Source organism: Rhipicephalus microplus, chromosome 3 (genome assembly GCF_043290135.1).
Source record: "Rhipicephalus microplus isolate Deutch F79 chromosome 3, USDA_Rmic, whole genome shotgun sequence".
In the NCBI taxonomy this organism is placed as follows: Eukaryota; Metazoa; Arthropoda; class Arachnida; order Ixodida; family Ixodidae; genus Rhipicephalus; species Rhipicephalus microplus.
This window is the reverse complement of record NC_134702.1, coordinates 89,094,330-89,116,450: the sequence shown is the minus strand read 5'-3', so window position 1 is coordinate 89,116,450 and position 22,121 is coordinate 89,094,330. Positions and strand designations below refer to the sequence as shown.

Here is a 22,121-nt window from a genome sequence, read left to right as displayed (position 1 = left end):
CGATTCTGCCCCCGAGGAAGAATGGCAGAAAAAGCTACATGCAACGTGGGATTGCTTTCGATGATTCCCTGAGCGAGCTGGCGATATTTGTCCATGCACATGTTGACACTGTCAACAGTGTTGTTCGTGCCAACATGTACAATGACAACATCAAAACTGGCCAGCTTGTCAGCAATCATTGAGAGCAAGTGCTCAATCCTTATTCCTCTGTGTGCGGCAACGCTAACAGACAAGCCACGGCGCGATGGGAAATACTGGTCAACGTATTTCACCATTGAATCGCCCGCTACCAACACACGCGTCATGTTGCGCACACTTTCAATTCAGAATTACGCCATGAAAAAAAAAGAAACAAGAAAGTGAATATTTAATCTAAAACACGGCTGTCAACTACGCAAATGCACTACGACACAGATACGAAGCACGTTAACACGGATGACCAAAGAAAGGGCCACGCACAGATGCTGCTAAATCAGCCTATATGCGAAAAATCACAAAAATACCTATTGGGATGGATATAAACAACGTTAGTAAATATAAAATAGCAGTGAAAATAAGCGGTTGAGCTTAGATGAAGATGATGTTCGAGGCTTGCGAATATGTAGCAGAACAAGGCCCGTAGACAGCTCGCAGAAGCAGCAACCAGCCGTACTCCAGCAGCAGCAGCAGCAGCAAGTGAGCGTCTGCTGGCCAGCTGAGCCACGTTCCGATTCGGTAAATTCGAACAACGCGCTAAATCGAAAACGACGTATGTCATATGACAATTTTTGTGACGTCACTTCTGTGTGGTGCAGAAACCGTCTCTGTGTGGGGATGGCTACAGCGCCGCGCGGCGCAGCAGCCATTGCCTTTTTTATTTCTCTATGGGCGGAATGTGTGCCTCCCCAGGTCTCGTGCTGAGCCGTTGCGGACAATATCTGTGCTCTGCGCCGCGTTATTGGTTACGCAGTGTTCGTCTGGCTGTTACATTACTCTTAGCAACGTTTACAAATCTATTTGTCCATCACGGGGTTTCAACAGTGCGTAGAACAAGTGCATATATCCATGTGTCGTGCGGCGGATGACGCGGATGAAGCAGTTAGTGTTCAGCGAAATGGCGTTGGGCACCATGACGAAGCTGAATGACGACGAACGCCTTGCAGGTCAGTGACGGTTGAGCAGTGCTCCTGCTTGTGACAACGGACGACGCTGTTGAGCCCAGCAAGACGCCGCGAGGACCATGTGCACATACGTAGTTTCGTGTTGTGTGTGTACAGTAACAACTTGCATGTGCGTATTAAAACACCTTTTCTGTTCCGCTTGGTACACTCTCCACCAGCATTGCATGTAATCTCAACGTAACAGCAACCACGTTCAACTGTCACTAGCACCGTGCTCAAAGTCACCACGGTCGCAGAATGCTGACGCAGGTGAGTTTCACGCGGAACACGGACACGGTGGCAGGACGCTGCGTCAGTCGCGTGGCGGAATGCAACCGTAGAAGGCGCACGACCGATCGTGTTGTCTGTACAGTTGCTGAATTAATGACGTGAAAGCACTCGCCGTTGTCAGTGCATCTAGCGCGCGCTCTTTCGTATTGCTTCGTTGTCCGCGAGCTGTTACTCTTTGTTATTACTCGAACGAAGCGATTTCGCTGAAGGTGTCCCGCTGGCTCTGAGTGATGAGCCCAGTTCAATTAGTTTCGGATCGTCACGACACACGCGTTGCGCAGCCCACGTGCTTTCCGAGCCGGAGAGGGAGTCGCGCCTTCTGCTTCGCATTCATATGTAAACAAGAGAGGAGAATTTGCCTACTCAATATGGCCGACTTCCGGCTTCATCGCGGCTTCACAACGAGTGACGTCAGGGCCTCTCCTTACCTTTTCCTTCCTCCGTGGTGGCCCGAAACCATGACCTACTACACTCCTGACCTGCCCAGAGAGCACCTCTTCCAGCGCCCACGTTCTAGTTCATACCTTCTGCCGCTAGGGCCGTCACCTACGAGCGGCGTGGCGCTAGGCAGCACCTGTTCGCTGTCGTCTGCTTCAGCCATCGCTGTGGCAGTGCAAATCGTTCTTATTGTGCATGAATTGTGTATGAATGTGTAAAATATGGCAAATAAAGCGATATGATTCCTCGTCAGAGTTGGCTGCATTCGTGTGGACGTTTGAAGCAGAAATAGAACCGTAAAAAAAGCACACAAAGGGTCACAGTGGCAAGCAGACGGGAACTTTTCTACAAATGAAGGAAAATTTATTATGAAAATATTTCTTGAATGAAAACGTAGTCCAACGAGATAAAAAAACTATTGTTAGGCATTCATTGTTCACACTGAATCACGATGGTTCCAGACGATACGCATACACAAATTGCAGAAGATACGCAGAAACACAGTAGGTCGTGTGCAGAAACTTGCAGACGGCAGATAGCTGCAGTAGTCAGCTCTAATAGTGGCCGCGTGCAGTTTTTTTTTTTTTTAGATGAGCTGACACCTCAAATGTAAGTATGGTGTATTGCTGCGTGCCATATTGCAAATCGGAACAAGGCAAACAAAGTAAAGTAAGTTTTCACGAGTTTCCTGCCACAGACATACGGGAAGAATGGATCGAGGCAATTGGAAGAAAAGGTGAGTCTTGTGTTTTTGAGAGTCGTTTCAATTCAGAACGAGTTGCAAGCTAGCAAGAAGCACCAGGGTGCTTTAGTAAACTTTATTTCCGTGTGTTATGCTAATTCACTGAGCTAAAAAACATGAAAGCTTTTTTAAAGTACCGCGGCTAATATGGCAGGCTCCACAAATAGTGCCAAGAAATTTAAATATAGCACACAAGAAAAAAGTAAATATACGAAATCTGTAAATTATGTAAAAATGCGTAGCGGTGGGTTGCGAGGGGTTCGAGCACCCTTCCCGAAGGCTGCCTCAACAAATGCCGCCGAAATCCATAAAAAAATTAATGATATGAAATATTTACGTGCTGCCTCCACAGTTTGTCTCTCTGTGTGTGTGTGTGTGTGTGTGTGTGTGTGTGTGTGTGTGTGTGTGTGTGTGTGTGTGTGTGTGTGTGTGTGTGTGTGTTTAGCGATGGACAACTCTTGAACACTGGGTGTCACTGAAGTTAGCGACCGAATTTGGTCAAATGTATTTCTCATCTCAAACCTCTATCTTCCCATACAGCTTTGTTCGTTTCTGTATAAGCTTACTTAAGGTAATTAGAAACGTTACGCCGGTAACGAAATGTGGCGATTAACTGTTCACTCTATATAGGGCTGGCAGGCGGTCGGGTATAATGACATAATTGAAGTCCTTCGTGCAATGAGCCCATCGGCTCTGTGAGGGTTAAGAGACCCAGCCGGTGAAACCGAAATGAGGAACCTGGAATAATCAGCGACAGATACTCTATTTATGTGCGTGCTGCATCTGAGATTACATCATGCATGACAAAGATTCGTTTTGGAGAATGCAAAAGAACAAAAACCACTGAAGTCATCGTCGTCAACGGCGGAGTCATTGTACAGGTTAGAGGTTTGCGCTCTAAACCAAGACCAAGGCGCTCAAGTGCGCCTCGGTTTCGGCTCTGTCGTATTGGGTCGCGCTTCGTTACTGAGCAGCCATTAGGAAATTCAGCTTTGTTATGAAACCTTGTATAGCCAATGAGCTCTTCGAATAAAGGGCTTCAAGTATGCCACTGGACTCGACCACGTACCATCACTAAACATCAATCGACGAATGTAGTCATCTAAAAAGACATTTACAAAGGCTGCGAGAAAATATGAAAATGCACTAAATGGGTATACAGGTACTTCCCCAGAATAAAATCGTGGCTATGCTTTTTCTTAACCTCCCCATTTGGCTTGTTACATTTTGGAAAAATTAATTACAAAAAAGGTGTTATGGACTGTTATTTTGCAATCTTGCTAGCCATGCGTATACGCCTTTACCTTTGATGAAGGTTCAGGAAAGCATCGCTGGGAGCCCAGCGACCGGTCGAAGGTATGCAGCCTGCATTTTACCGCTGAAGATTACAGAACAGTGACGAAAAGGAAGATGTTGAAGCCCACAGCCGTGCCTTCCTTATTTCCCGCTTCTCCTGATCCACGTGGGCAAGATCCAATGCCGCGGAAAAAGCGGCTAAAACGAACGCAGGGGGAAACAACGCTGGCACCCATACAAGTAAAAATACTGTAAGTAAAACTTGAAGTCTAACACAACAACGGATAAGAATAATGTTAGCAGTATTCCCTTATGCGTTTAGCGGGACAATATATCTGTCATGCTTCGCTATTTTTTCGGCTTAACAGGGGAACGTCCAACGCAGATTCTTCTCAAGAAGAGCGAGCATCAGCGGAGCCTGGGGAAGTATATAGTTCTGAAAACCCAATTGAAACTGCACAAGAGGCCGAGTGGTTGCATTTTCCATCAAGTCAGGACAACATGGAGGACTGTAGTTCAGTTATACAAGGGGAACACCAGAAGAGGCCAGTGCGGCGCTCCATGACGTCGCAAACGTCGATCGGTTTGAAGAAGATGCGCTCCCTGGTCGCGGCAACTAAGACGTTGCGGCGGAAGTGCAGCAGGCTGAAAGAAATGAACAGTAATTTGCATTCACAGCTAGAGAAGCTAAAGAAAGATTTTTTCGAGATGAAAGCCCTCGCCGAGGCGAATGGCGCTCTAACGCTGCAGGTACGCAGTTACGTCAGTGGACGAATGTTATATTAATCCTTTTATATTCGCACTTAATTTTAAATGACTCTGAACATAATAACAATTTAGGAGTAAGTCAATTCTATCAACATCACCCGTACTACGAGAGGACGTCCGGTGAGCGAAGGAATTCTCGAAACTATAAGAGATTGTAAAGGTGGCGATGCTACCCTTAAGTTCTCGCGCATCGGCTAGCAGTGACGTCATACTTTGACGGCCTCAGGTAATGTCTAAGACTGCTGTGTTAGTAGATGCAAGGTCTGAAGTAGCAAGTTTCAAAGAAATGTTCTCAGCCAATGCGGCCAAGTACACAAGGAGCGACGCAACATAAAGCGACGTGCACGTGTCGAAGATTGTTCGCCAAACTCAGAACATTAAACCTAGTCTTAATTTTTTCTGTTCTAATAGTCGTATGATCGGAACAGGAACGATAGAGAATTATCAGGTACTCATTTATCAGTCTATTAACTTAGTGTCCCTATACTTTTTTGTAAGAAACGTCAGAAAGGGGAGGATGGAAGCTTGCAGTAAAAAACCTGTGAACAGGGGTTGTTCCCATTCTTTAATCGCTGTTTACACACACACAAACACTGAAAATAATCATGAACCAACTCGCTTAATCAGTAGTTTTAGCAAAGTTGTTTCGAGGCGGCGTTTCGACAAGCAGGCTTGTTTTCTGAAAGACTGAAATACAATTATAGCCTTAAGGATGACAAGTCCGCTGTCATGATGTCTGCTCGAGAGAAACTCTGTTTATAGATTTTCTTCTTCATATAAATTTACGTGACATTTTAGTGTACGCCGATGCTGGCAATCTTTCTGGTCATACGAAGGTGTAGGCCTGACATAAGGACACGGAATAAAAGAAGGTTGGTGGGTAAGCGCGCACATGAGCAAGTGTTTAAGATACGAAGGTCGGTGTGTACCCCCTTGCGTGATTGGCGCACCCCGAGTTTATTCCTTTATCCTGCGAACAACGAGTTCAAATTTCTGTCGTCGCAAACAATTAGGGACATTGGACTGACAACTGGAAAGACAGTAATTTGCAAGCTGTGTTGTGTTGGTGCTATGGGCCGATCGGTTTATGCTCGTACAGGAAGCCACGCTTGACGCACATGTGATGTCTGCCTTATAAACTTGAGCGAGCAGCATTGCATTCAAAAAGGAAGGAATGGTTTGGAAAGTGTAAGTGAACAGTTTCCGCTAGTCCGTATGTGTGAGTCGGTGGCCGGTTACTGAACATGACGCAAGTCTGAAGTTGCGCAATTCATTAATGTAGCATAGCTGCAATTGAATGTCCACGTGGTGACATGAAACATCTATTATTGTCTTAAGAGTAAACGCATATCTTTTCTCGCGATTATGAATTGTTGAATAAGGAATGATGCCAAATGCAAGGTTTCGACAATCAGGTGCACTATTCTTTGTCAGGACAGCAACAGCCTCCTTTAGTAGCGTGTGTGTGAACGTTTGCTCACTCTCCCACAACATCTAAACTTGTCTTGACAAGGGCAAGTCCAGTACGTAAATGTCGAATTGTTGGATGCGCCGGCATTCCCTGCTCTACGATGTTTCAGCGGGTCAAGCTTCCATTCTCCCCTGCACTTCCGCTTTCTTCCAGTATGTTATCTTGCGCGTGATTTACGCATTTCAACTGCCCTTTCATCATCAGGAAATGCTGGACGAGAACGACAAGAAGGCTGAATTTTTGAAGGAGCAATTGCAATGCCTGCGTGAGAAAAATCACCGTTGGAAAGAGGTGACCATCAGGCAGGCCATAATGTGGCAAGCTAAATCACCCTGCGGGTACGAAATGTTGCGGAGGTCTGGGTGCCTCACCCTTCCAAGTCGCATGACACTGAAGCGTTACATTGGCTACTGTACTGGAGCAGTTGTTTCGTCGCTAATGAAGCAAAGGCTGCACACGGAAAGCACACACTTGTCCGAACGGGTACGTTACTTCGATCAGAATTATTTACAATATGCACGCGAATAACGAAGGAAGCAGCGCACGCGGCAGTGTTTGACTGATCAAAATACATGCTAGTATAGCCGAATGAAAAGTGATTTAAAGTGAATAAACAGGGACCAGACCTGTGGCAAGGATTACTCGAACGTAAGATGTATTGTTTAAGAGTATACGGCAGTGCGCTATGTTTGCTCTAAACCCTAATCATTTCTGTTAAATTATGGGTCATGTACGGAACAACAAAGAAGGTTATTTATATAATTAACTGTCTCCGCCGATATATAACGCATGTCTGTTAACAGTGAATTCCCCCCCCCCATTTTTTTTGTTAGGAAAAAATGGGCTCTTTGATTGTGGATGAAATGTCTTTAAAGCAAGCACTGACGTACGAAAAAAAAGGAGACAAAGTCCATGGCCTAGTCGAAATGGGAGGCCTAGAAAAAGAAGTGGGCATTCAGAACGAGCTGGCCACACACCTTCTCGCCTTTGTATTTGTAGGCTTATCAACGCACTACACGTAAGTGAATCATCACTTTGTCTATCACTATACGTTTCGCTGTGACTGAAAGACTAACCCCACCTATAGATATAAAAAGAAAACGTTGTCTTTAATTAACCAATGATGTGCTATTCCGCGACCAGGGCTGAAAGTCTGGGGAGGGGCAGGGGGAGTCGTCTTCTATTTTTTAAGGAGGGCTCCCCCCCCCCTTTCCCCCGGCAAGTCAACTTTAGCATTGTGCACTTATTTGACAAGCACTCGAGATGAGCAATTGGCTCTCCTCCTCTCTCCAACGGAGTGAGATTTTAAGCCCAGCTGACACCGACGCTACAGAATACTGCTAATTTTTATCTTTTTCAGGCTACCCGTGGGATATTATTTCACGCAGTCAGTAAAAGGAGACCACCTGCATCAACTAACACTTGAAGTAATTAAGTCCATCGAAGAAGCAGGATTCCAAGTGGTCCGACTTGTAGCTGACAACCACGCTTCGAACAAAAAGATGTTCACCATGTTAGGGAATGGTCGTATGATGCCAGTTGTGCCGTAAGTTGCTAAGTATATATTTTTGCTCTCAGCTCGCATTAAGCTGTGCGCAATGCCTAGTGTAAATATTTTTTTATATGTATTCGCAGTGTGCCCTCAATGTATGCATGGATCGAATCCCAGCTGCGGCTGCTGCTTTTCCGATGGAGGCGGAAATGTTGTAGGCCCGCGTTCTCAGATTTGGGTGCACGTTAAAGAACCCCAGGTGGTCGAAATTTCCGGAGCCCTCCACTACGGCGTCTCTCAAAATCATATGGTGGTTTTGGGACGTTAAACCCCACATATCTATCAATCAATGTATGCACGCGCATGCATGCCGTGTTTGAGTGAAAAAAAAAACAAAAGACTTGGTCGCACAAAAAAAAAAGCCTGTATCAGCATCAGAGCCCCCCCCCCCTTCTTTTTTTTTAATCAGCGCTGCCATATAAGAAAGCCGTGTCCATAACAAGATTGCTATCAACAGTACAATCGCTGTAAATAGCCCGTCTTTACAAATCAATTGACGTTACGCGTTTGCGTAATGTATGCGCACCTGCATGCGACTGTATGAATGGGTGAGTATACTTAAAGTTTCGGAAGATTTAAGGTGTAGGTAATCTCAATAAAACACACACACAGACCTGCAGGATCATGGCATGAGTGGAGAAATTTTATAATAAGGTAATAATTAACAACGCACACGTCCTTCGAATGGCTAACATTTACATTACTTTGGTAAAAAACAGAAAACCGTATATGCAACTAATTATTCACACCGCAAACGCCGCCTTTCTCCAATTTATTTATTCATTTTTTTTGTTGTTGTTGCAGACATCCAATGGATATGAATCGGAGGCTCTTCCTTTCTTTTGACCACTGCCACATCCTGAAAAATCTCCGCAACCAGATGTTGTCCACCAAACGCGTTCTGTTCAACAATGGGCATTACTACAGCCCCACGTATTTGAGAAAGTTGCTGGACATAACAGAAAAACAGTCGTCGTTCAAGCTTGTTCGGAACCTTACGCAGAAGCACGTTTACCCGACGAACTTCGAGAAATTAAGCGTGAAGAGGGCCGTTGAAGTGTTCTCTCCACAGGCATGTATAAGAAAAGGTGTAAACCCATTTAGCGTTAGTGTCACACACTCCCAGATTCTCTGTATTCCTTGTAGACATCACAATGCGTGACGCACACAGGTCATGCAGGAAATGCCTTTTCGTTAGCTGTAAATTATGTATGCTTCCTGCAACCTGTATTACACAAAAAAATACATCTAATTGAGCTAGAATCATGCTCGCAGTTTTCTATCAGTAGTGACGTTTATACTTCTCAAATTCTTTGGCGCGCTCGGGCAAACTTTTATGCGCTAATATTACGCCACAACTCATTTTACATCATATTACGTCAAGTGAATGTTCATGCAGAAGCAGAAAAAATTTTGCAGCTTTTCGTTCAAATGAAGCAGTACAAAAACTGCCTTTTAATAGTAATTCACCGCAAACGATACGTGAATATTCATGTTAGTTTCTGGTTTATTTGTTTGTAGAACCCAAACGGAAGCAAATGGTGAAAATGTAATTCAATACGTATATAACTGCTAACATATTTATCAGTATGGTCACATAAAAACATGCACATGAGCTGCTGCTACTGCTGCTGCTAACAGCGCATGGTTATCTGAACATACAATTTCCCTTTCTTAACGAATGTACCTGCGCGTATTGCTTACCACACAATAATTACGTATCATTAGAGCTTCTATAAATATATGTTCACTAACACAAACTCACTTAAAAGTGCACGTTATTGATGACTGCAGTGCCACTTGTAACTCGTCTCACTTGCTGTATACGAACGTCCAAGCTTAGAAACCTCTCTCTAAATAATTCCGATCATTTTTAATATGTCGCGTCTCCTTGGTTTCTAGGTGACATCGGCCTTACGATACCTCTTACAATACGGCCGCAGATTTGGCATTTTCGGGTTTGAAGACTGCCTGCCAACCATCGAGCTGATGGAAATGATATTTAAATGGTTCACCATACACAACATAAGAAATACAACCTTCCACGTAGTAAGCCGGGACCAAAACAGGATGCCGTTCAGTTCCCCAGATGATGACAGGTACATTCCATTTATCCCGCTAGGTTTCATATTTTCTACAATAAACTGCTTTATTTTCAGGTTGATATGGCTGGAGCAGGAATTTCTGCCCTTTTTCGCAGCATGGAAAGCCGCGGCACCACATAAGAGGGCATTCATATCTCTTGAAACATACGAAGCTCTCCAACTGACCACAATGTCCACAGTACAGTGCACACAATTTCTCATACGTTCAGGTTTCCTATACGTGTTGACTGCCAAATTCTCCAGTGACCCTGTCGAAGCACTTTTTTCCACCATCAGACAGCTTCAAGGAAGCAACGATCAGACAGACGCCCGTGCTGCGCTTTCATCACTGCAGAAAGTCCTCGTGATGGGAATGATGCACTCATCACCAAGCGGCAGTACAGAGCAAACAACGTCTCCTCTTGGATCGCCCAGTGCAAGGCAGGCGTCGTGCTCCACAGCAGTAAAGCAAGCCGGACAACCTCTGGAAATGCACTCGCTAGTAAACCAGAATCAAGGGTCGTCAGGCGAGTGCGCGGCATCGACATCTGCTACTATAACCCAGACGATGCGGCCACATCTAGAAGCCCTGCAGACTTGCCGTGGTGCGCTTTTCATATCTCGTTGATTCCGTGTAATGGAATGATTTACATTATTTAAAAATTATTACACACCGTCCAACAATTCCCCACTATACGATATTATGCATATATTATAAACTCTGCGCTGCTTACTGTGTTACATGCAAGCCGCGTGAGGCAGCGTTTGCGTCAGTGCACGATGTAGATGAAAACATGCTTCTCAATCAGTTATACTGTGTATGTATGTAACGATAAGTCCATGGTACAAGCAGGTACTATGGCTTACATTTAAAAATATAACATGCTTTCACCAGGCGCCCACACAACTCGACTAACCGACGTCCCTTTCCCGCAATCGGGGAAGAAATTTTCGGCGGTTTTGAATCGCTGTCATAACTGGCACACAGATGATGGCATGGCTCGTTTGCGTTCGCCTTACTCTCTTGAGATGCTGTCCCTTCCTAATCCCGTCGTCTTTCTCTTGCTTCTTCTCCTAGATTTTTTTTTATTTTTAAACGTTTCTCCCTCAGTTTTTTTTATGTTGTTGTTTATACTATTCTCCGGACTTCTTCCCTCCTGTCGTGACAAGCTATAAATCGACGCGGAAAATGTGTAAATATTATTATACCTTGAAAAAGACGGGGCTCTCCCGACGCAAACGTCGGCTGAATGAACAGTTATCTTGATGATATGTGGGGTTTAACGTTCCAAGACCACCATATTATTATGAGAGACACCGTAGTGAAGGGCTCCAGAAATTTCGACCACCTGGGGTTCTTTAACGTGCGCCCAAATCTGAGAACGCGGGCCTACGGCATTTTCACCTCCATCGAAAGTGCAGCCGCCGAAGCCGGGATTCGGTCCCGCGACCTGCGGGTCAGCAGCCGAGTACCTTAGCCACTAGACCACCGCGGTGGGGCAACAGTTGTTATCTGAAAGCGCATTAACATCCATATATATATATATATATATATATATATATATATATATATATATATATATATATATACATATATATATATATATATATATATATATATTTCTCATATTTTGTATACGGACACGTGTCGGTTTAATCATGCATGCTTATCTATATACTGATAAAATTCTTGCACACTTTTCATTTCTACCTTCCCACAGGTGCCCCACAGCCAGGCATAAGGGCCAGCACGCTTGGCCTTATAGCGGGCTTCCTGGTGAAAGCAGCTGAGGATTGCATTACTTGCGACGACTGCATCGGCAAAATCAAGGCTCCCAGCTCATCTGGACCAGCTACTGCTGTGATATTTAATTTAGACAGGGGAGGGCTTTCATACCCAACGATCTCATTTCTTTCCTTTGTGAGCACTCTAGAAAGGGCCGCGGAAGCATTTGCGCCATTGGCCATTTCCAAAAAGAGGCCGATGGCACTTTTTGTGCAAACTGTGCTACCTGCAGTGGCCTTGAACCCTCTTTTCAGCCATAAAGGCGCTACTAGCGAGCACCGAGAAGCCATGGCGCGGCTAGTGTTGCAAAAATTTAGCCGTCCTTTCTTCTCAAACTACGTGCGGGACAAAACAGCCAAAGAAGGAAAGAGAAAGAGAATAGCCGAAAAGCCAAAATCTCGCAAGATTTTAAAAGTTTAGTTGCATGCCTCCATTGTATCATGTACGCGCCCAGAACCTTGCTAGCACATTTTATTGAACTATGACCCAAATGCACGCAGCTCTGTACGCGTACATATGTTTTTCTTTATTGCAGACACAAGCCGTCACTGTGTGCCAGCAAGTAGGATATTCTTCGAAAGTGCAGAAACTTTGTTTGAAACATCAGCTTTAACTGGCATATTGTGGCACGCATAAGTAAAGCGACAAATGTGTTTTGTTTCATTTTGAAGTGCTGTAACATTGCTCGAATCACACGCATACACTCGCCAAATTCTTTTAGCAGAAACCTTGATATCACTTTGAGGGATCTGCTTTTCATTGACAAACGAGTATAATGGCACATTTTCAGCATGTGTACGCGCCCCAACTGCGGGTGTCGCCCTTGGGCGCTATCAATCAAACATAACCACTAGTACAACAAAGGCGGTACTATTCCGCCCTAAAAATAAGTCTGTTAATGAAAACATACATTTCAAGTATGGCGATACTATTATTGAGTTAGTAAATTGTATAAAAATTCTTGGAGTTACATTTTCGAGCAATATGCTTTGAAACGATCGCATTTACAGTGTGCTGGGTCAGTTATCTCGCGTAGAGGGCACGGTGTACAGTGGCAAAACTGTTCTACTATACAAGGTAAAATTCTTACTTTATAAATGACTGTTCTGTTGGCATCTTGCTTATTGTTTCTTGGTATGAAGGACTACGACTAACACGCGCTTACAAAAACTGTACCTGATGCAAAAGACGTATATTAGAATAATTTTTTACTGGTCGTATGATGCTCGCAGAAGTGAATTGTTTCAACAGGCTGGAATACCACCCCTACATCGTCTCTACGATTTTAAGTTAGCATTGGTGGTCAGGCGTCAATTTCAAGAAAGTCGACATTATTTGTACGACCTCTCGAAACTGCAGCCAAATAATTTGTTCGAAACATGACATAAAGAAACATGGAAAATAAAAACTTCGAGAACAAACTACTCCACAGATAGGTTGTTCTACACAGTTTCTACGTTAATTGATAAATATGTGAAAGCTGGCATAGATTTCTTACTCTGTACCCGAACTCAATTGCACGATATACACATGTATAGTTTTCAAGATTTCTTTGCAGTTGCTACATTGTTATCATGGTTGCTATTTTTATTTTTAGAATTTGAACTTGATATTTTTGTAATTGTTGCTTAGATAACATTGCTAACTGTTTGCCAGTGCTGTCGTGCTAAAGGCGTCTGTGGGCCTATGTCAAGCTGCCTCTTTCGAAGAGCAGCTTTTACCTGCCGCTGTCCTTCATCAAACTATTGATGAAAAATAAAACATTATTATTATTATTATTATTATTATTATTATTATTATTATTATTATTATTATTATTATTATTATTATTATTATTATTATTATTATTATTATTATTATTATTATTATTATTATTATTATTATTATTATTATTATTAACTATGCTCGACAAGATGATGATAATGATGACGATAAAAACTTTATTGGGGTCGCAATGTGTTGCCCTCGATAGGCACATCACTGCCTTTACCATATCGTCTCATCGCACGGACATATAAAATCATAGAAACGCGCATCGGCCAGCGCTCCCCGTTCCAGCAGACAAACTCCCGTAGCGAAATTTGACGCACAATTTTTGTTGTGTAGGTCACAGTAAGAGTTAAAGCTTCAATTCCTGTGTCTCTCCTTGATATGCGTCCGTGGGCGTATGTGCATTATTCTCTTCTATCAATTGACTACAAGTGTAACACCTGTCCAGGGCGAGTGTCCAAGGTAAGTGCTCAACAGGGGCACTGCGTTTCACCTGACGCGTCCTAAACAACCTAAAATCAGTTTGATATTCTATTACCAATGAGTACATTATTAGTCAAAAGCTTTATGAATACTAAATTGAAGTTTTTTTAGGCTGGAATGGCAAAAACAACCATGCAGCAAGACATTTCTACGCAAATATACAGCTTTAGAAGTCAATCAACCAGTATAGCCTAACTACTAAAATGTAACACATAGCACACGTTAGCCTTTTCAGCAAAAAACAATCACACGTATAGGCAGTTTGTCACAGAAGCAGACGCATGGTATCAGTCCGTCGCCCTCCTGCCGGCCGCACAGTAGCAGACGAACAGGTTATAGGTAGCGCCACCTACGGCGAGCGATTGAACGAGAGCGGGGACACGCGCTCCCATAGGAACCCCGCTATCTGAACAGGTCAGGAGTGTAGTAGGTCATGCCCGAAACAACGCCTCCTAGATTTCCCGTGCCTGCCGTATTATTGGCGGTCACTTGGGAAGCGGCGGTCATCAGAACTATGGTAGTGGCGCCACTCAAGTAGGGGTTTCTTCAAATAGGTTTTTACGTTTTTGAAACTTATATGCAACAAAAAAAAACGTTTTAAAAAGGCGTAACCGTAATTATAATTAACCATACGTAAGTGACGTCGTCATTCAACAAGCAACTTTTTAATACAAGGCATCCTTTAAAATTAGTAGCAAACGCCAAAAGTGCCAATCTCAAAAGCTAAGTACAAAAACTTTTATTCCTACGTAGGCAGCGCCACTATAAATGACCGGCGTTTCGCGCTTATCTGGCAGGCACAGGAAATATAGGAGGCGTCGCCCAAAAAGAAGAGCGGTAAGGCAACCTTGACATAACAACAATGGCGCTCCCCATGTAGCCGGCCTGTCTCCACGGTCGCGGACATCGCCGTGCGACCACAAAATTATGCACCGTCAGCCTCTAGTCAACGTAGAAATTAATTTCTAGTTGGCCATGGAAGAGTCGAGTGGCAAGACGGAATCGCCACAATCCGTCGAATTGTGCCTCGCTTCGAACGGTGACACATTCCTCGTCACTCGAGATTCGATCGCCGCTGTTGACAAGCTGTCCCTCAGACTGGACTGTGCTCTTAGTTTGGATCAAAGCACCAAGGACTCGGTAACACATTTCTTGGCTGGCACCAACCCCTTCGATTCGGTCGTCGAGGCACGGATATCGGCTGCGGTAGACGAGCGGCTGTTCTGGAGTATCATTGTAGAGCTTTCGAGATCTCACAATTACCGTCGGCTTTGCCTCGACAAATTTCGAAGAAGGTGTCAAAAGTGCCGGTGGACGAAACGTACGAGAAAAAGCCACCCGGTGACTGTAAGCGTTGTTGTGCGTCTTGTGCCATGGAAACCTGTGATGGACAGGTCTTGGTGGGTACTTGCGCTCAATCAGAATTCTTCCTTTTATTGAAACTCATGGGTCTTGTTAGCTTCGGTTTCATGAACGTAGACGCAATGAGTTTTCGTTAGTGCCTGCTGGAGTCTTACGCCGCTTTTCTCAAGGATACTGATCAGCGTGAAAGACGAAACCAAAAGCTGACAATGGGCAGGATGTCTCGTAGGTGACTAATTGAGCTCTGTATTTCGGAGACTTTAATACATTGCGACAAAGTCAACAGTTGGTTTTAGTTTGCCATAACAAAGCGTTGTTCACAATGCGCATCTAACTTGCCTTAAATAAATAGATCAAGAGGTTTAGTAACCAATGCAGACCAATGCTGTTTCTGGTCAAGTGCAGAGGCAGCAGCCAGTAATCTCGGCTTGCTCTGTGCTCTTCCTTTTTTTTTTACTTTTTCGAGTTTGCCGATAAAATAAACCTGTTCGCTTATTGTTCATGAGTGTCCTCCAAAGGTTTCGCCCAATCCACTTCGCAGAGTATTTAGGCCGGTGAAATGAGGAAATCAAGAGTGACATAATGAGACCTTAAATTCTAAAAGAAGCTGATAGAGTCACCTCACGCTGTGTCACTTCAGAGAAATTATAGCTTTTGCAGAACAAATGAGCGACACCATGTACTGTCATTTTTCAGCACTCTAGTAGCCGTATCCAAAATGTGCTTTGTTGTTTCGGGGTTCCGTTTCATTCTGCTATATTATGCGTTTAAGTCGGAAACCAACTAGGCTCAAATTTCAGCTTTTAACTGCAACTCTTAGTTCCAGCTTGACCCAAAGTGAGCACATGCAAAGGTCTCCAAGGCCCCTATTCGAAAACTCCCATTCAAAGAATGTCCAGCGATTGTGTAGAATGCTGATGGTTATGACAGCCAAACTTGTAATCTGATGGCAAATGACATATTGTTTTCTTAATTACGTTATTGAAACAACATACCACTGCATAAATATACAAATGTAGAGTATCTTGCAGAAATGTAAGGGTGCATTTGCCCTTCCAACAAAGGAACATTGGTCTAGTTTGTTTGAATTATGTAAGCATAACTTCATAAACAACACCAGTTTTGGCCAAGGTACCACAACATGCAGGCATTTAGGTTGGAATGGACAGCTTGTGGGACTCGGTAGCCAACCGTTATCGTTAAAGGAACGCATACATAAAGCACTATGCATTAGCTTAGACTGATAAATTATTATTTGAAAATAACTGTTGTTCAACTGGGCTGGTAGCTTAGATTTTAAAACTAGAGAAGGTGTCGAACGTTGCACTCATTGAAGTTCAAAATGAGAACCAAAGGCTGGCATGTCAATATGACCTCACAAGCTTCTAAATGCCTTCTTTCGTCTTTTCACCATTTCATCCTCATTAAAGCCCTCAAAACTTGCCACCTCAATTCTCTTGCTTCATAAGTGCATAATGCGGTTCATATATATGAATGTTAGGTTATATAGGCATTATTAGTTACCAAAATCTGACACAAGGGTAAGCTTATGTGACAGCTTCAAGGCTAGGTTGCCACCTGTCTCTTTGCACTTTTTCTAGCTTACTGAATGCCTTTTTGTAATAAGCGTACTGTTTTCTATATCAAGGAAGGGTATTCAACATATACAGGTGGCATCATTTTTATCTTCTTCGGCTTTTAATTATGCCAAAGAAAAGACACGCACAGCCTTTAGAATCCCCTGGCCTAGGTTAATGCTGTTTCTGGTCAAGCATTTATAATCGCTTATTTGCAGCGCTTCATTGTTGTCAGAAGATGGCCTCTTATTTGGTTCCTTTCTCGCATTAAAGTAGGGATTCCTCAGTTGAATGCGCAATGGTTGTTGCCAGTCAACTTAACTGTTCTGGACACATACTGCATGCATATTTTACTACATAACACGCAACATTGCATTGTCAAACAGTATAGCTGTAATTATAGCACTTCACGATTGCTATTCATGGCTGCATTGATGATTTGGGTAGCCCTGTTGCCACAGTTGCTGAAATATGCACTTTTATTGGAGTCTTATTAGGACTGCGGTGTCGGCATCCTTAATACATTGCGAAGAAATAGTGTAGCCTCAAGGATTACTCCCACCATGTTAGACATTTTTAATTGTACTGAACGCTAAAAGCGAGTCGGGGTCTAGGATGCTATTTGTTATCTTTTAGTGACCATTTTTTTCATTATCTTTCTAGGGAAGCCAAGATTGGCCGCTTAGTGGTGGAACAACTCGAATTGGAAAACACAATGGCCTGGTTGTCAACCCTTGGTGGAGCTTTCTCCGCACTCGGCGATTACTGCTCCAGATTTGTGAGTTTTCTTTATTGCTTCGCTAGTAAGTCGTATAGTGGTCATTTTGTCGCAGGTGCATCATCATGTAAACATACCTGAGCTGTTCTTGCATACTGAGGATGAACAGTGTATTTGTTGTGACATTCTAGTGTTCTGGATTTTAATCAGGCGGACAAACATACCAATTTTAATACTAGAACGAGGACGAGCAAGGCTAGCTGTTTCACAAGAAGTGAAATGTCCAGCCCTGCGTGAAACACACAGCACAGTCACATCGTGAGCTGCAGGAATATCCTCGTTGCCTGTCGCAAACTCTAAAAGGCGATGTCTCTTGGGATCATTTTCCTGAGAACAAACGGCACCATACGATCGGCATGTTGCTGCTTCTGCTGCTGTCTGCCCAGTGAAGGCAGTACAGAGGCAGCAGCCAGTAATCTTAGCTTGCTCTGCGCTTGCCGTAGATTACCTGCAACAGTGGGCACACCAGCCAAGAGCATGCGCTTCACTTAGACCCTACAATTGTCACTGCACTGAGCACGAGTGGCCAACTTGACTACAGAAGGAGGTACATGCCCCTTTGTACTCTCCCCCCAATTCCGGTAAATGTTAACCCTCTCCCTCACCTCATTCGCCATCTATCACATATGCACAAGGATGGCATGACGGCAAGGGTACTGCTTCTTTAAAAAAGCACACTAATGCCTACACCAGTGCGTCAAATCGCACAAGTGTTCAAAGGCTACATAGAAAGGGATTCTGCTTAGTTCTGGAAGATGAAAGGGACTTTTTCTAGTTCTGTTTCCATTTCCTTCTAACAAATTACTGGTTCACCTTAAATTTGAGCTATGTTTTATTGCACAAGCCGGCCCAGGATGTACAAACAAAAATGTAATCATGCTTGTGTTACCTACATAGTGGTATCTGAATCGTAGTGACAGTGATGTGTTTTCGGCTTCTTGAAATTGCCATGGCCTTGACAGATTGGATTCTCTTACTTTAAAAGCCATTACTGTGGTGTAAGTCTTGGCTCTGCTTACTGAGCACTCAATATGCCCTTGGTTGTGTGAACTGCTTGTGTTACCCGACTGCTGTATGGCTTACCTGCAATGGCTAAGCAGACTTTTTTTTTTTTATACAAGCTTTCAGCTGGTGGTCAAAATTTCTGGAGCCCTCCACTACGGTGCCTCTCATAATCATATGGTGGTTTTGGGACGTTAAACCCCACACACCAATCAATCAAACTTTCAGCTGCACCGTGCGTACCCATATTTTACCGGCTTTCTGTGGAGCACTTACACTTTTAAACGTGATGTGCTTTTCAAGCTCATAATTTCCTCAAACCCAAGAACTCGTCATTCTCTTCTTTTTTGCTTGGCCCTCTTAATTCGTTCTGCGCTTGCTGTAGATTACCGGCAACAGTGGGCACACTGTTGCACTGCAGTCACACCGCAGTCCTTTCACATCAAATTGAGTCCAGTGGCCTTTTAGGAATATAGTATTTTCAACAAGGAGCACTCAAGTAGGCTTAATAAGGCTGCAATAACAACATTCAAAGCTTACTTTTTTTCCCCCTATTTTATCTATTCCCCTCAGCGTAGAAAGCACCATTAGCTTCTGTCCCACTTTTTCTTTTTTTCTCGTTTCTTCTTTGACCTGCTCTTTGTCATCATAGAATGCATTGAAGGCATTCTACACAATAAGGTACTATAAGCTTGAAATTCCCTGAAAATTCCTGGAGGGCAGTAACACCTGCCATCTCTGCTGAACTTTTTACAAAGCTTACATAAAGCTGGCATTCCAAGAAATAGTGAGTAGGAGCCCTCTCTTTGAGATAAAAGCAAAATGAGCTATTGTGTCGTCCAATCTTTGGAGCTCTGCACATTTTGCTTAACTACAAAACTTGGCTGAGAAATTCATCGCTTTATGCTCTAACTGCATAATTATATACTTGTCACCCTCATGATGTGGCTGAAAGCATTTTTAAAAGTTCTCTCTCGGTGTTTTGGCATTACAAACTGATCGGCCTCGTGTGCAGATTACATGCTGACGATCCTGTTGCAAACTTTCAAACAACCGTGTGGCCTCAAAGCAGATGAGTGAGCTTACGTTTACGCACCATTTATCTCACAGAATTCTTGTTTTGAGAATCGAAGCCATGTATATACGCATTTCTACATCAGCCTGTAAGTTCATCAATAGTGACGTATGATTTCAGTAGTACATCCAATGTGGAATAAGCAATGCTGCTTGTATGAATGGGCAGCGCAGCTGAAGTTGGCAAGAATAAGAGACTAATGAGAAGTAACAGACAAAATTGTATATTCTCAGTAACATTGACTCTAACAAAAAAAACTATCCCTTATCTCTTTCAATACCATTTCTATTCAAATCAGTCACCAGCGATCGACGCTATGGATCATTAGTTTTTGCATGTTGAACTTGTTTCTGGTGTCCAGAGCATTTCTTAGTAGTTAGTCCCGCCACTCAACTTTCGGAATCAATTTGAATTTGCTCATTTTGGCAACATGGTGATTTTTGACAGACGTTTGCGCAAACCAATGTGCGTGTATTGTTGAGAAAATGCACTTGGCTGGCTAACTTATGCTACATTAACATCTATAGTTACGCTACAGTAACATCACTGTTCTATAATCACTAGAACGTTTGCAAGTCAAATGTCAAATTAGGATGTCAGATTCATAATCTGACAGTGTTGAGCAATAATAATTGCCAAAAATTCATGCCAACTATTCGATAGAGAGCTGTTGCTAGGGGTCAGGGAAAATTTATTCTACAAAAAAATATTTTGGAAGGGCCACCGCATGTATAAAGTAGCCGTCTCAGTCAGTTTCCAGTAGCTTTGGTTTTGCTTGTATTGTTATATCAGCCATAGGGTATCATCTAGTGTCACGAGTCGCTCCTATACTATTGTCGTCACACGCTCATGGGTGTGCACCTGCATTTGAAAAAACACGTACCACTTGAAACTGTCTTGCAACTATGCCTGAACTGAGTGAGAATGAGTTTAGAAAGTCCGAGGGTCAGGTCACAGCACCTCAGCTTCGAGTTTCGTGATCACAATGTTTTGCGTCAGCCTGAGGCATTCGCAGTCATTCATGGGTTTGTTTTGTGTACGGCCTTAATTTGACTCCTCCGCCACAAGTGCATAGCTGCTGAACTTTGTGCACAAGCTTACAGCTACTCTGGTTATGTGCGAAGTCCACACGTCGTCGTCGTTGGGGCGCGGTGTGCTGGCGCCGGGTGCATAGCTTCTCCTCACGTTAACGAGGCCACCAGGGCTTATCTTAGGCCTGACTACGGAGCAGAAAGAAACAATTTAGAACTGCACGCAATGTTGTTCTTTTTTTAATATGATGTGCTAAAATGCAAAGAAATATGCCTAGATGCAAATATCGGAGTGCGAACCGATGCGAATTGAGGTGGCGCATGGAAACAAGTGACGCTAGACGAAATAGCGATGTTCATTGGACTTCTCATTTATAGAAGAAATATTTACATCATGGGAATCCATCTATATTGTAACACTGGCAGGCTTTTGTTACAGAAAACTAAAATTTACTGAGAAAAAGTGTACCAATTCACTTGTGTCTCACAAAAAGCCAAGCAATGATTTACCACATGACATGAGGATGATGATGATGAAAAACATTTATTATAAAAGAGAGAGGTACGGGCCAAAGCATGACCCCGCTACATGGTCGGCGTCCTTAGTCCGGGACACCGCATGACGAGGCCCCTACTCGCGCCCGTCTCACCAGAGCCCGTTGAGACTCTAGTGATAAGCAGTTGAGGAGGGCAGTCTCCCATGCCTCTCGGGAAGGGGTGGGGGAAGGGGGTAGGTGGAGATTTTTCGGACATGCCCATACCATGTGGAAGATATCACACGTCTCCCCACAGTGTGGGCACCGCCCATCTGTGTTCGCATTGAAATGTTTTAGGATTGCAGGACAGAGTAGAGTACCTGTCTGCAGGCGCCTTAGAGTTCGCTCTTCCGCCTTACTCAGCCCCTTTGCAGGAGCCGGGTAAAGGCGGTGAGTGTCGCGATAATAGGTCAGAATTTCTTTGAACCGCAGCAGCGGTGTATTGGCCTCCGAGTCATAAGAGCCAAGGTGAGGAGCCCGGTGGGTAAGTGCACGGGCGGCCGCGTCAGCGGCCTCATTACCTCGTAAGCCCTGATGGCCAGGAGCTCATACGATGCGTTTCGGGGCTGGATCAGCAAGAGCCCGTTTTAGAATTTGGCTGGCTAGGGGGGATATCTCTCCTACCAAGTAATGAGCACATGCTTTCCGGGAGTCCGTGATGATAACTTTCGAGTTGGGGTCCGCAGCAGCAAGCGCTATCGCGACTTCCTCAGCGCGCTCTGGATTTTGTGCTCGGAACGAGAGCCCATTGACATGCTTTTCCCGGTGAACTACACAGGCCGTGTAAAATCCCGTGGGCGAAGGCCCTGCTATATCTACGTAGAAAACACCAGGTCGGGAGCCGTGTTGCCTCTCAAGCGTCCGAGCCCGCGCCTGTCTTCTGCTTTCGTGCGTGTGCTTATCCATGTTACTGGGGAGTGGAGAGACCGAGAGCATATGC

The 22,121-nt window shown here is 43.9% G+C and overlaps 1 protein-coding gene across 2 annotated transcripts in view; it reads left to right on the top strand.

Moving 5' to 3' along the window:
* Window positions 1-14,664: 14,664 nt before the first annotated feature.
* Window positions 14,665-22,121, top strand: part of LOC119172491 (uncharacterized) — a 30,341-nt gene continuing 22,884 nt past the window's right edge. For both annotated transcript variants that reach the window (XM_037423624.2, XM_037423614.2), the window contains exons 1-2: window positions 14,665-15,220; window positions 17,423-17,537. In XM_037423624.2, the coding sequence (XP_037279521.2) occupies window positions 14,796-15,220; window positions 17,423-17,537 (540 nt within the window). In that variant the 5' untranslated portion in view covers window positions 14,665-14,795. The remainder of the gene's footprint in view (window positions 15,221-17,422; window positions 17,538-22,121) is intronic.